General features: G+C 45.3%; 1 protein-coding gene across 1 annotated transcript; it reads right to left on the minus strand.

Moving 5' to 3' along the window:
- Nucleotides 1–643: 643 nt before the first annotated feature.
- Nucleotides 644–11,192, minus strand: LOC119176737 (uncharacterized). The gene is made up of 3 exons (XM_037428096.2): nt 11,066–11,192; nt 8,957–9,256; nt 644–2,234 (listed from the first exon to the last, which is right to left on the minus strand). The coding sequence occupies exons 1-3, from the start codon at nt 11,161–11,163 to the stop codon at nt 2,048–2,050; spliced, it is 585 nt and encodes a 194-aa protein (XP_037283993.2). The 5' UTR covers nt 11,164–11,192; the 3' UTR covers nt 644–2,047.
- Nucleotides 11,193–14,545: the final 3,353 nt, after the last annotated feature.

Below are 14,545 nucleotides of genomic sequence, written 5' to 3' on the forward strand. Positions count from 1 at the left end.
GTAATGTAGCGTGGAACTTTTAATCAAGCATGTAAAGACAAACAACAAGTTATGTCTATTTTGCACAATACCACCTCAACAAGACCTAATATACAAGACCCAAGGCTGGGTGCTAAGCTTACAAATATTGCCTCAATGAACTTGAATGCATCCCTGTGCTAGTAAATAGGTTGTTAGACGCTCGTAATAATAACCTCCAAGGTTTGTTCAACAACTTCACTAAAAGTTAGCAACGGTGCGCAAAAGGTAAGCAACCATTGCAGCCTTTAAGCGTCTTCTTACGTAAGTAGTAAGAAGGTCAATGAAAAGTTGGTGATGGCCTCAGAAAGTTAGTGACACCTGCTGTTACTAACTTTTTGCTCGTGGTTACAAGCTTTTTACAAACTTTTTTAAGAGTGTGTGTTCGTACCTTTGGTTGTATACCACCGTATACTGTGGAAAATGTCCATTCCGTTCCTCCTGAACCTTGTCGTGCGTGTGAGACAGCTTGCGCAATTTGGTGCAAAGGCGATACGCATTTAAGTTTGTGAAAGCTTTTTCTGAGTCTTTTTGCTTTTTGAAAAAAAAAATGTCACAATTACGCACCAAGGTAGTTTAAAACACTTAACAACAAATAACAAGGGCTTGATGACCCGAAAAAAAATAAAAGGAGAAAGAGATATTTCCTTTATTGACTAAGCAGGTCACTATTGAATGGGATCACAAAAGACAGGGCTTCACAGATAATGACACACAAAGAAATGGTTACACAAGTGGCACAAACTTCACATCATAAAACAAGAGTCAGGAGTATTTGTGACGAGCCAATATTTTTTTTCTTTCCGCGCGTGAAAAGCAGTACATTTGTAAACCATAACAACTTTTTGTAACAAAAGTATTGCAAAGAAAAAAATCACTAAGAGCACAAGGAGTGAACAAAGTGTTGCGTTTTGTATACAATGCCAGCCACTCGTATTCTTAAGCGTAAACGGCTAGTGACAATTAATGCGAATTCTCCATACACTTCTTGCAGACAAGGTTTATATATTCAAAACAAAAAAAATCCTACAAGTGTAAGCAGTGCACAATCACTCTGCGAGAACACTGTTGTTTGTAAGACACTAAATAACAGCACGAAAACACACAAAGACAGTGACAAAAAACATGCCCAGGGGTACAGAAATGATGTGAGAAAGTATTAATCTTTTGCTTTTTATTATTTGGTTAGGAAGACGAAAAAAAAGTATGTAAATGTCACGACGATACGCATAAGGGCCTTATTTATATATACTGAAACCAAAGAAATGTGTTATGTACAAGTATTTACAGCCTGGTTTTTGCTAATATATTCACCTGAGTGGCAATGTGACAACAACACACACGCATGTTACGGAGAGGATGACGCGAGACAAACAACCGTAATAGACACATTCAGCACAGTGCCACCCAAGACCACACTGATTCCTTGCTTCCAAACGGCACCGACGCGCCGCACAGCGCCCTCACTCTCAGACAGCTAAGACTCCAACTGCTAAAATTACTGCCTTCCGGCCCTACTAGCCTCCCCGAACCGTCCCGTCCAAGCGCGTCTGCTGCTAAGGTGGAGCAGCCTAGAGTCACTGGGAAAAGTTTTCAAGAGATCCGCAGCTATAGACCATTCACGGCGTCTTGACCTACGGCCATGCCTTCCGGCAGCCGAGTGGTGTTCTACGCAACACCTCGCCGCCTAATTTACGTAAATTTGACCACGACAGACCTCATAAGACTGGACTGAACTCCTCAGCGTTCATTCTATAGTTCTTTTCTCTTTCCATCATTCATGGCCTTTGTATGCTATAGCTTTATATGAATCAATTCTTCCTTTGATAAAAAAGTTGAGGCTTTCGCGGCACTCGTTAACTCCCAATGATTCCCCGTGCCCGATGATTCTGTGGCAGCGTTTTCGTGCAAATTGTAGCGATGTCCGCGACATTTTTTTTTTGCCCTTTCATTTTCCCAGTGACTATATGATGCTACGCAGGGGCGGGACGTCGGTCGTGTATTGAGGCCCTTAGTTGTGTCCGGGAGGTCACCACCAGCCATCGTAGTCTCCGTGTCCACCGTAGCCGAACCCGCCCACCAGGCCACCGCCGAAGCCGTGACCGTAGTCAGCGAAGAAGCCGTGACCGTGACCGTGACCAAATCCGTGATCCGCGTAGCCGAAGTCGACCAGGCCATGATGGTGGTGGTGATCGCTGTGCGAGTGAATGTGGAACCTGCGTTCCGCGGGTATGCTTAGCTGTGCAGTTTTGTGAATGCGCCAGCCGCATTTTGACTAATGTTAATTGCTAAAACGGTCGTGTTATCTAACATGTGCGTTAAAAAATCTCGTACCCGCCGTGATAGTTCAGCCCACAAGGAGTCTCATTGATAAGCTCGAAAGAGCGGGTTCCATTTCCGACCATTGCAGCCACATTTCTAAGGCTGCGAAGTACGAAGAAAACCCGTATGCTTAGTTATATGCCAGGTGTTCCAGCTAACTTGTGGCGAGGGTTCGAAATTGCAGTATTGAAACAAGCAAGTGATTGATTGATTGATTTGATTGATTTGTGGGGTTGAACGTCCCAAACCACCATATGATTATGAGAGACGCCGTAGTGAAGGGCTCCAGAAATTTCGACCACCTGGGGTTCTTTAATGTGCACCCAAATCTGAGCACACGGGCCTACAACATTTCCGCCTCCATCGGAAATGCAGCCAAACAAGCAAGTGAAATAAATTGCATATTGCTGACAGCCACTTTTTCCGCTACAGATATTGTTTTTTTGTAATTAATTTGTTACTTAGATCTCTTTAACTAAATTGTTGAATGTTCAATTTAGGCAAGCATTGAGATTTCCAAAGTACGAGAGTGTCTTTAGAAACCCCCATCGCATTATCTGCGATAAACTCTCTCACGCGTAGCATTTTTTTTATTTTCAAGCTACAAGAAAGACCCACAAAATACACACTCAAAAAAAGAAAAGGAAGAAATGAGAATAAAAAATGACCGCAGTTTCCAGAGTCGGAACACTGGTTAGCATGCGGATCATATATTTTGAACTGCGATAAATGTGGTTTGTAATTTGTAATTTGCGTTCTAGAAGCTGGGAATCTTCCGCTCGACGTTGACTTCTCGCCGCTGCTTCACGTTCTCGGAGATGGGGATCTTCCGCTCGACGCCGACGTTTGCGTTGCGCATCGCGAGCTCTTTTCAGCGCGGCCTTGTCCACGGACTAAGCGTCTTCAGAATTTGCTTGCGGTTCCGCCAACACATTAGCTGACGCTATTGGAAGGGACATCAGTAAGTGTGTTTGCAGATTCGTTAGCATACATTTTCACCAGCGACATCGGACGTGGAGCGACCGCACACACCAACCGACGAAGGGCGGCGTGCTCCGACACTCGGTTTATAGCGAGCGCTGGCCCAAGCCTGCACATGCGCGCGTTAGCATACAGCTGGCGCACGTAAAACCAAAGGTCACGCACGCACGGAGGGGAGAAGCGAGCGCAGCGCGCGCTGTGTTGAAAGAAGGAAGTGATGCCCAGATGGCTGGAGGAGGAGAGGGGGAGGCTGCGGACGGCGACGGCGCATGACTAGCCCCTAGTATAACATGCTCCGCATGAAAAAAAAAAAAACGCGTGACTAGCAGGGTTTCCGCGAAAGAAATTTGATGCGGCCGCGTCACGCCGGCATTGTTGCAGCAGTAGGCCGATAAGTTGGCGATGGCTTCTTGGCCTGCATCAACCGGTTAGTACACGTGACGGTGCAAGTTGTAGCTGAGCGAGGGCTTAGGAACTACCGCCAACCTAATGGCCCACCGCTGCAACGGAGCCGATGAGACGTGGCCGCATCGAATTTCTTTCGCTGAAACCCCGCTAGTCAAGTGTTTTTCTTCTTTTTTGTATTTCATCGGCCTTCCTTTCAGCTTGGAAACAATGGTGCACGTGAGGTCTTCTTTATCGCAAATAATGTGATGGGGGTTTATGAAAACACTGTCCTACTTCGGAAATCCTATTTTATGCCTACACTCAATATTTTTTTTACATTTCAGGTAAATAATCTGAACTAACAAGTGAATTACTCACAAAACAAAAAAATTCTATAGTGCGCAATGTTGCTGTCAGCAATACGCAGTTGATTTCACTCGCTTGCCTCTAATATTGCGTTTTTCAACGTTTGGCACAAGTTAGCTGGGACACCTGGTAGGTCCACGTTAAAGAACCCCTGGTCGTCCAAATTAATCCGGAGTCCGGTGTGCCTCATAATAAGGTCGCAATTCTTGTGGCCTAAAAAATACCTCTCAAGGTTTATTTATTTATTTATTTATTTATTTATTTATTCATTTATTTATCGGGCACGGGTGAACACAGTGGCATTAACGAGATTCGCTAAGTCTGTAACAGCTTTATTCCGAGGAATACAAATGATTAGCTCGTGTTTCGGACCTAGTAACCAGCGAGCGTCATATGAATTATTGAATGTCTAACATGAAGAAGGGTCATATAGCCTGCCGCGTACATTATAGCCATTTTTTTTTCTTCGCATGAAGAGGCTGACACGTTCACCAACGCAAGTGTGTGCTGTCGCGCAACACTGAAACGTACGTATATAGTTATTAAAACTTCAGCTTCTCATTCCCCGCTTTCCCGAGACTCCGTTTACAGTGTTCAAGAAAAACAATTTCGAAACCGTGAGGTTTCAAAACTTCGTTAAAACTGAGTCATTATTCAAAAGATTTGAGTACCTTTAATTGTCCATTTCAATGCTTTTCAATTGTATGGCAGAGCTTGACTTCTCACAAAGAGCAATTTTCAGATTACGGGGTTGTTAGCGGGAAGCATCCACTTTGAAGAGTATGGAACGTATGGTAATCAAAAGAACTTGTTTTTGGGCTAATTGGTAATTCATTTTGGTATAAAATTAGTCGAGCGCAAGAATGGCTCATTCACGCACTCAACCATGTACCCACACATTCACACAATCAAAACACGTGTGTTGGTCGGGCAAATGTGTGGGTGTGTTTACATGTGAATGGGCCATTTTCACGCTAGATTAATCAAACACCGAAATATAGTGGCGATTTTTATTCTTTAAATAAATAATATGCTTGAAAAGATATTCGCTATGCAGTGCCGTGACTAGCAAGGGGTTCTGAATGGTCCTGAATTTGTGTCACTAGCTTTGGAGCTATAGTGATGTATAGGGCCAGGCCCACAGTGATAAACGAGTGAACGAAATACTCCAGCAATTACGTAGTAAAAGGAAAATTGCCGAACCGTGGTCAGCGCAATAGATAAGAGAGCGATGAAAGCGGTTTGAGGAAGCTATAGCCTGTTTATGGCTGATATAATAGAGGAAAAGGAAGTAGGTAAATGAGTATACAGAGGAGGAAAAGCACCTATGTATAACATTCCGCTAATCGTTATGCTGCCGTTTATGAAAAGACGCACTGTGAGCCAGAAGCGGTGCGATATATAAATAGATTGCTAACTGTTTCCTGTGTTTGATGAGGACGAGAACCGGTGCATTCAACATAGTATGGCCGATGGCTCGTTTGATCAGATACCTTTTTTTTTTTGCGGAGCGAGTTTAGCAATATCGAACACTGTGCAAATACAAATATCTTTAGAACCCGACGCCCAGACATTTAAAGCAAACAGGTACTGGAAAAAGAAGAAACAAAGATCGCCTACAGGAAGAATAGTGGAACGAATATTTATTGCAAGGTAAACGCTGTTAGCTCGGCCCCCTGCTCTCAGCGTTGGGCAAGTATAGAAAGGCAGAGAATGATGATGATGTTGAAGATGTTTGAAATTGAGACTCACGAAAAAAAAACAGGTAATAAAAGAGAGGAAGATTGGAACCAATTTTCACCTTTAATTCGTTAGTCGTACATTTAGCCTACCATTGTGATTACCAGCGTACTTTTTTCCTAGTGATCAGAAAAATTCAGACTGAGTTTTCTAGGGTAGCCACTAGATGCACGAGGATATAGCAAGGAAATTACGACGGACGCCAGACTCTGACTTACATGGGTGATTTCTTTTTTTAAAACTCAATCACACAGGGACGACATCTCCTGGAGTTCACATAATGTAATTCCCTTCACTTGCGTCATAAAGCGTGTCAGGGGAGCTTCGTGGTGAAAGCGCAGCTTCCAAAGGACGGCGCTGACAAGAGGAGGCTTTCACGACGATCGGGAACAATGTGTTGTTGGTGTTAGGACGGAAACTTCACACGAGACAAGTCCACAGATATTGACTGACGTGTTTACTGGAGGAGATATGATACGGAACCTCAAGGCTAAGCAGTCAGTCACCTAGCGCAGGAATTCCTTTCGATCGAACGTGTCCATGTGGTTCATCCATACCTATGCTTTCATTGTTGATCCACTACTTGATTGGGCTCACCCAAAGCACAGTACTTCAAAAAATATTACTATTGCACATCACTGTTCTATGACCATCGTCTCTTGGCATATATATGCGTCCTGCTTAACGGCGCGAAATGAACAACACACAAAAACATACTACACACAAGAACTATGCTCGTTTTTCGGTGGCTTCTTTTCGTACCGCTAAGAAATGAATAGTCAAGTGACACCAGTTTGCTAAGCAACAAGCCCTTTTTCAGTGTAGTATTTCGTGGCGTTTACAATTATACGACGCGAACGTTTCTCATGAGGTTGCTGCATCTTTTAATGATATTCTTCAGCTTCTTCTATGCACCTCATAACATTTGCTCTGAGAACTGTCCAGTTCTGGCAGTAGTGTGATTTTGCCTGCGTGCTAGCCAGTTATAGATCATTGATCTACAAAATACTAGACCCTCCTTTTCCGTATTTCTCACTAAAAAATTTCCTGTGAGCACGGCGTTTATAAATGTAAGATATTTTTGCACGCACGCTTGCTCACGGTAATGATTTCGCCTCATGATATTTTTACTAACATCAGTGGCCTCGCGTTGCTACAAAGGACAGTTTCAAGGAGAATCGGAGTATCATGACACATTTCCAGCTGCTCTTTCGGTCTCACTGTAAAGAGAGTTTTAGAGAGAATTTAGAGAGTTTAGTTCGTCATTATTCAAGAAACGAAAAAAAAGAGAAACTCGCAGTGTCCCATATGCATTCACCTAAGGCGATGTGTAGGCAAAAACCATACGAGGTGGGGGGGGGGGGGGGCTATTTTGCCGTTCACCTTATATTAAGCGATTTTTTTTAAAATGAAGCGAACATCACAAAGACGAAGTGAACGCGCAGCTTGTACGCCTCGATCTACGAAGGCGCAGGGTGGTCATGTGACCTTTGTACGACACGCCGGTTTCTGGCTCGATGTCACTAGATATACAAGGATTTCACTTCAATTAATAATGAGGAGCATCATGGGCCCAGACCGCACACAATGCGTGAGAAGCACGTGCCCACACATCGTGAACACGGAAAGGTGGCTTTTCCACTTGTGCCGTAACCGAACGGCAGAGTGCGCTCACAAGGGCTGCTGCCGATTTATGTTAGAGAATAGGGCACACGATGTAATGAAGATTGCTTAATGCTGCATGTGCCAACTTCACCTATACAATAGTCAATTTACACATGCCTATGCTCAACAGCAACGAAATAAATTCAAGCAAGAAAGGAACGTAGCATTTGGAGATTCCATCGGGCATGATCTGTTATACGAGCGCATATGCCAGAGCGTCAAAAACACAGTTTCCATGCACGAGTAATGCTAAGACTAATAATTTTGCGAAGAACTGGTGAACTGTAATGGATGTATTGAGAGAGTTTGTGATTACTCATAGAGAGAGAAATACTTGTATTTTAAGCCTAGTTTTATAAAAGTTGTGTCCCCTAAATTACGGGCAATTTCTATAAGCAACATTTCGTTGCTGCGCTTTATCATGATGTCTTGTTGTTTAAACTATTAGTGTTCAGCGCAAGCACGTCAAATGAGTGTTAGTAATCAAAATATGCATTCCATATTTTGCTGCAACGAAAGCTAGTCCGCACATTTTGAGTGTAACGAGACAAAAGGGGCGCCCTAAGCTTCCATTTGGTTTCAGAAAACTTGGGAAAAAACGTGGCTAAAGGCTGTCTTTTTTGGACACAATTGGAGTTGCTTTCTCCTTCTGGCATCGACATATTATTTCATTGATAACAGCGTATAAATATCCAGACGTGAAACTCCGGGTTATGACAAACCTTGATGTGAGTCATGAGCTCTTACAACAGCCATTTGTGCATGGACGATACTGAAGTACGAGGAGTCGCGCATAATCCCTTTCTGAACGCTGCTTCCGCTTTCTCGGAGTTGGCGGACACATCATAAATAGCTCTTGTGCCGAATTATTATCTCTGGTGCAGTACGATAAAGACTAGAACACCAAGAGAACATATGTTGTTCGAGTGGAGAGTTCAAAAACATAAGGTTTCTCACCTCATCCACGTCATCAGGCCTTCACCGCAATTGCTAGTCACATTATTAGAGCTCACTTGACCACATGTCAAATGGCAATGCTCCGCTGCAGTACTCTTCTATGCATACATGATTTCTAGTCAGCTAGGTGTTGTGCATTATTTGAAACATGCTATACTGTCTTCTCAAAACTTTCTTCCTTGTGGTCTATACCAGCATTACAACAAGACTAAGAACGGCGAGTGCAATGTAGGTATTCGTTTCAAGATTTTAGGATGGTCCTTACGTCGAGGGTAGTATTAAAATATTATATTATAATATAATATATTACAACAATGTTGCTATTTGCTAGTAATACTTGTATTAGCCTTCAAAAAACATTAAGCACAAAGATCCCACTCTCTTTGATCACTGAAAGAAGCCACAATGTGTACACTTGACACAAACCGTCCATGGTCTAGTGGCGGTCTCGATAACATTATAACCCAGCAATTTACGTACGAATTTATGCACGAATTTATGCAACAATTTATGCACTCACGGGATAGGTATGTGGACCTTGTGCGTGTGGTGGACGGGCACGAAGTGGTGGTGGTGGTGATGGCCGCCGTGGTGGTGGTGAGAGTTGATGAGGTGAGACACGGCCGCGCTGCCAACGAGCGATGCACCAGCGGCTCCGGCTGCCAAGGCCAGAGGCGTGACCTTGCCCACAACAGCGGCGGCCACAGCAGCGCCCAGCTTGAGCTTCTTTTTATGATGACTCTGCTCCGTGGGTGGTACGAGACAGGCCACCAGGAGGACAGTCAGGGCTACAGCCCCCAGCCTAAACTGCGAAGACATGCTGCGGGAGGTACAGGAGGTAGTATCAGAGCCTGGTATGATACCATATCTGTGAGTGGTGTTGTAAGGCACCGCATCTGTAACGTCAGTGCTCAAGAAACAATCAGTGCGCACATTGTTAAAAAAAAAAAACGTGTGTGCTGGAGTGAAATTCCCGCCTTAACTAGGATGAGAACGCGACACTGGTTCATTGCCAGTGCGGCCGCACTGCCCATTTACAGTTTGCTGCTGGATGATACCTTAACTGATAACAATATTAAAGCTGCTCATAAAATTCACGGCCAATGTTAACACGAAACTACAATGTGCCTGCCTGCGAAATTGCATATTTTGCTGTCACACGAACTGCGCGCATTGTGTGCTCTCCTTGGAGAGCAAGACGGCTTCACCACGGCTGTATACACTGTTTACGCTGCAGAATGACTAGTTCCGGTGAAAGTATGAGACACTATTAAACAGGTAACGTCGATGGATCCAACGCTTTGACAGCATGACTTGTCTTTATAAGGAGATTAACTTCTTTCCTCTGGAGCATTTTTATAGACGCCTTTCTCACTCTCCCTACCACCAGTGGATGACGAAGAGAGCAATAAGAAGCTTTTCTACGCAAGCTTACCCTGCACAATCTAACTCTTCTCATTCTGGACTACTTGAGATGGAGCAGTGTGAGCAAGGAATACATAGAAATGCCGCCAAAAAAGGCAGTTGCTGCCCTGACAAAGACCGCTTGGAGCAACGTTGCCTCCAGCTACATTCGCTGTTTAATAATTTCGCATAACTGAAGCGTCCTTCTTCTCCCGAACTTTTACCTTGTTTAGATAATTACCGCAAAGGAATAGCCGCTAGACGAAACAACTGCCACACTTGGCTAAGAACATATCCTCAGCTTGAGTTTTGTAATAATAATGGATGGCTCTTGCATGAAGGGTATAAATATAATTCCGACAAAAACATGGCTGAGTGTTAAAACAGCTAAAATACAATAATGTATTTCACGACAGTATGTTTCCACAAAAAATAGACCGTTTGAATTGAAACAGCTGTCAGATTCGTGGCGAGATAAGGACGCCTGGTATAAAAGAAGATTGTAAGAGTCAGCTCGTGGCAACCTGCGCGCCCTATAACCTTCCTATTGTATGCTAGCTGATCCGTGGTTGCGAAACGTGACAGTGCCTTGTAGGTTAAAGATTTTGATCGCACTTCCTGCATAAGAACGAAAAGCGCTCGCAGAATCGTCGCATCCCGGTCAGTTGAGATATCGACGGTTCAACTGAGCGTTCTCTAGTATCGCATAAAATCTGTCAATCACGTCACCTTTTAGCAGGCCTATTAGCCTCGTGTCATCGTGGGCTAAGCAAATTTATGCGCGACCGATATGATCGTGATAAAAAGATAAACGAAAGTTCTTCTGCGCACGTTGCCGCCTTTATACCTTCTCGAAGCGTTACCTAACGTCGATCACTCGGAACCACACCGCATAGTCACCGCATGTCCTCCGCACACACCCTTCCCTTCTTTTTAGCTGGATTAGCTCCACGAGCTAGATGACATGCAGGCAACAGGTTAGTTCGAGTCCTCAAGATGCGGGACCTTCGCCGACGATTTCCCGCTTAGCACAGCGGTTTCGGACGCTTCTCGAGGCGGCATAGTCCACCGTTTGGTAACTGCAGGCGTAGCGCACTCGCGGGGTTCACACGTCGCGCATCCCGTGGCAGCGGTGACGGCATTGCGAGGCTTGCCCAGGGCACCGGGCCTGACGGGCGCAAACTCCGAAGGAGAGCCCGTCAGTCGCGGTGCGCCCGCCACTCACCCGGCGTCTGCTTTTGGTCGCGGAGGTATATCCACTGGGAGAAGCTGTGTCTGTGTCCAGTGATGCGGCCGGATGTGGCCTTTTATACGTTCTGCCATGGTACACGTGCTTGGTGCGGCGGGGAAAGGATCGGCAGGGGGGGGGGGGGGGGTGTCTACCGGCGAGTCCAGGCTTCTGGGTCACCACGCCGGGCCTGTCCTCTAGGCCGCCGGTGGCCAGCAGAAGCACTGAGAGGAGAAAGTGAGCAGCGGAGAGAGCCGCGCACCACTCTCGCCTAATAGGCCGACGGAAATCGAACAAGAGCACGCCGCAGCACGCAAAAATAAACGGGCGGAGCGGTGTTCGCACCGTCCGCTGCCACCGCTCGCGCGCGCGCACACACAGCTAAGTTTAGCATCGGGGCTGCGCGCACGGAATCGCGTCTTCCGGATAACGCCGGGACATGCTACGGCGCGCTGGCCGGCTGACTTTCCGGTTTTTTGGGAGCCCGACGTAATCGTTTTCGACTACTCTTTGTTCACCTTCCCCGCCACCTCGCAGCCGTTCGTTTGCCACGTTATTTTCCCCCCTCTCTGCAGGTGACGTATAACTGGCAAACACCGGAGGATTAAATGCGGCTAACACGTAACACCGTTGCATACACAGCGCTAGACGGGACGGCGCGCGTGTCAGTTTTTCGGACGGGACTGGCGACGCCTTCGAGAGCGATCGCGAGCAAAGACAATGCGGCTTTGTTTTCTCCGTTTGCTTGCCGACGTTCAATAATTACCTTACAGGCAGGAAATCACTTGCGTGATGCCGGGCCTTGCTGTCGCTTTTAAATGGTCATAAATTGCTTTCTGGACGTTCGTGTTTGGGTCAATAACACCTAAAACGTCAGAGTGAGTACTTCGCTATGGTGAACATAATCATACAGTTCTATGCCTAGACACAAAACAGAGATTGCGATTCATGCAGCCATCCACGTAAATTACAGAATTACACTGTTCTCTCTGCTCGTGTATATCAGCGTATTCCTATTACGTTTGACAAACTCTGAACATTTCAGCACTGGGGTATCGATTTTCTTGCTTACTGCTCACGTTAGAACAAAGTTAGACGCGTAGAGTAGCTTTAAAAAACAAAACAAAAAAAAACTGCCCTGCGGGACGGGAGCTCTGAGCCAAAGGAAATAACGGGCTAGCAGGATGCCAAAAACGAGTCTCATGCTAATCATAAGAATGAATAGGTACCGTGCAGGATAGGAATAATTTATCTGGTATCGTCAACGTGCGGGAAATCTTATACGTGGAAAAGCTGCAGGTGCAGTAACGTCGAACCGAGAGATCACGAATGATCACTTGCTAGTACCCCGGGCTTACATTCGCCCGCTCATTGCTAATATTCGGGTTGGGAACCCATCTTTAATGATGCCAGAGTTGTCTCCAAGGATAATAGATTCATAGGCCATAAGATAGTAGAGGTGTTCCCCATCAGGCGAAAAGGAGACGGGTGTATCATCGCTCCCTCTATCAGTCTGTCCGACAAATAATTCGAATACCCGCGATCCACGTGCTACAGCTAACTATACGCGGCAGTGATCGTTCGTTTGAAATCCTTAACATGGGTTGTTTCCTGGTTTCGCTGCTATTCAATGGCAGTGACACATCATCCTTGTTGTGGCTATTTAAGGTTGATACGTCTTTGTTTTGTTATTTCGATAAACTAGCTGTGAGTTAAAAAAAAGAGTAGTGAGTCTGCACCTGTGTGTCGTTTATATTTTCATTTGTGTGACGTACCGAAACCACAGTATGATTACGAGGGACGCCGCAGGCGAGGGTTCCAGAAATTTTGAGCACGTGGTGTTCTTTAACGTTACCTAAATTTAGATGCACGGGCATCTAGCATTTAGCCTCTATAGAAATACGGGATTTGATCTCACGACATTCGGGTGACTATAAGCGAGTGCCACAACCACTTTACAGAAGCACGGTGGGTGGAGTGAGTAAAAGCGACTTATTCTTTTACCCATTGTTTTATATAAGTGGGTCAAATAACTCTAAAGGCGTTATTTTTTTTTTCCTTCTTGTTGCTCAATTCCTAAACGGCTTGGCCTTCTCGTTTTGGGAGTGTCCGGAAGCTTTCCTTACTCACCGATAAAGGTTGGCGAGAAGAATATTGGCACTGTGTTTTCCACTGTTGCTGCGAATTGTTTACACTGTCTTATCTGGACTGGTCTGTGTCGTGGCATGAAGGCATAGGCTTCTTTTTTTTTTTTTCAAGCCTTTGTGTAATACTACCTACTATTTATTTCACTCTACCTCAGGCTTTGGAAAACATGGCAATGACTTTTGCTGAAAATTATGGCGGAATTTTCGACACGATAGAGAAAGATATGTCCTGACCATCACTGACAAGAATAAAACATTGCCTGCCTCAGATTTATGCATTTCCTAGGCTCCAGTGAGGGGGTTTCTCGCATAATATGTAAATAGTGGGGAGGGGTCTGAGACTCCCTGAAAAAAGCCCTGACTTAAACACATGGTTTCAATGAAACTGCTCTACGTCTTCTCTACATCGCATTTATATAGGGTCCTTTGGAATCCATCATATAGACTCTTGGAGGAACGCATATAGATGGATCTAACAATGATCGGTCACAGAAGCAGGCCCTGAGAATCTGTGTTCTAAGAGAGAGAGAGAGGGAGGTCCTAAGTGTATTGATAGTTGTCGACTCTCCTTTTTCCGTATATGCTATATTTGCGGGTACTTGAAGAGCCCCTCATGCTGTTTAGCTAATTCATGTACGTGCTTAGGCGAGAACGCTATCAAATTATTAGCGCCGTAATTTAAGAGGCACGTTGCATCGAAGGAGCTGCGTACGACTAAATGTTACCATGCTCCATAGCAGTGTTTTTTCTCCTCAACTTCATCGTTGAGAAGTCGGCCTTGCTGGAGCTCAGGGGTCGAGGTATAAGCACCGTATTCAAGTATCGTCCATCGGCACGGGAACTATCGCAAAGGCCACGCTTCGTGTTAGTCCGATGCAGCACTACGCCTGAAGGGGCTTCGGGAAACCGGGGTGACTGCACATCCTCATTTGTAAACACAACATGAAATGCAAATGCCAAGAAGTTTGCCGACAAATTAAAGCTCTCAGACAACGATAACCGGTGACTGTATATCCGGCAATCGCTGGGGTAATCTTGTGGCGGTAAGCGATAGCCGCAAATCGCGGATCCTGAAAGAGACAGAGAGAGGGGGAGGGAAATTAATTTATATTTTTTCAAACTGTTCCGAGAGATGCCTGGTGTCATGCTGAGTTGGGAGAATCCAGAAGTCCGCGAACTTCAACTGCCCTTTGGATCCAGGTGGCGAGTTCTCGCTGGTCTGCAGGTCTTAAAGTCCGTGAGGGAGCCTGTCATATTTCGATCAGTTTGTCATCACTTGTTTGTCCTGCTTGGCTCACATCCGTCTTCGGCTGCATATCCAGGCGTGCTT

Source organism: Rhipicephalus microplus, chromosome X, assembly GCF_043290135.1.
Source record: "Rhipicephalus microplus isolate Deutch F79 chromosome X, USDA_Rmic, whole genome shotgun sequence".
Classification (NCBI taxonomy): Eukaryota; Metazoa; Arthropoda; class Arachnida; order Ixodida; family Ixodidae; genus Rhipicephalus; species Rhipicephalus microplus.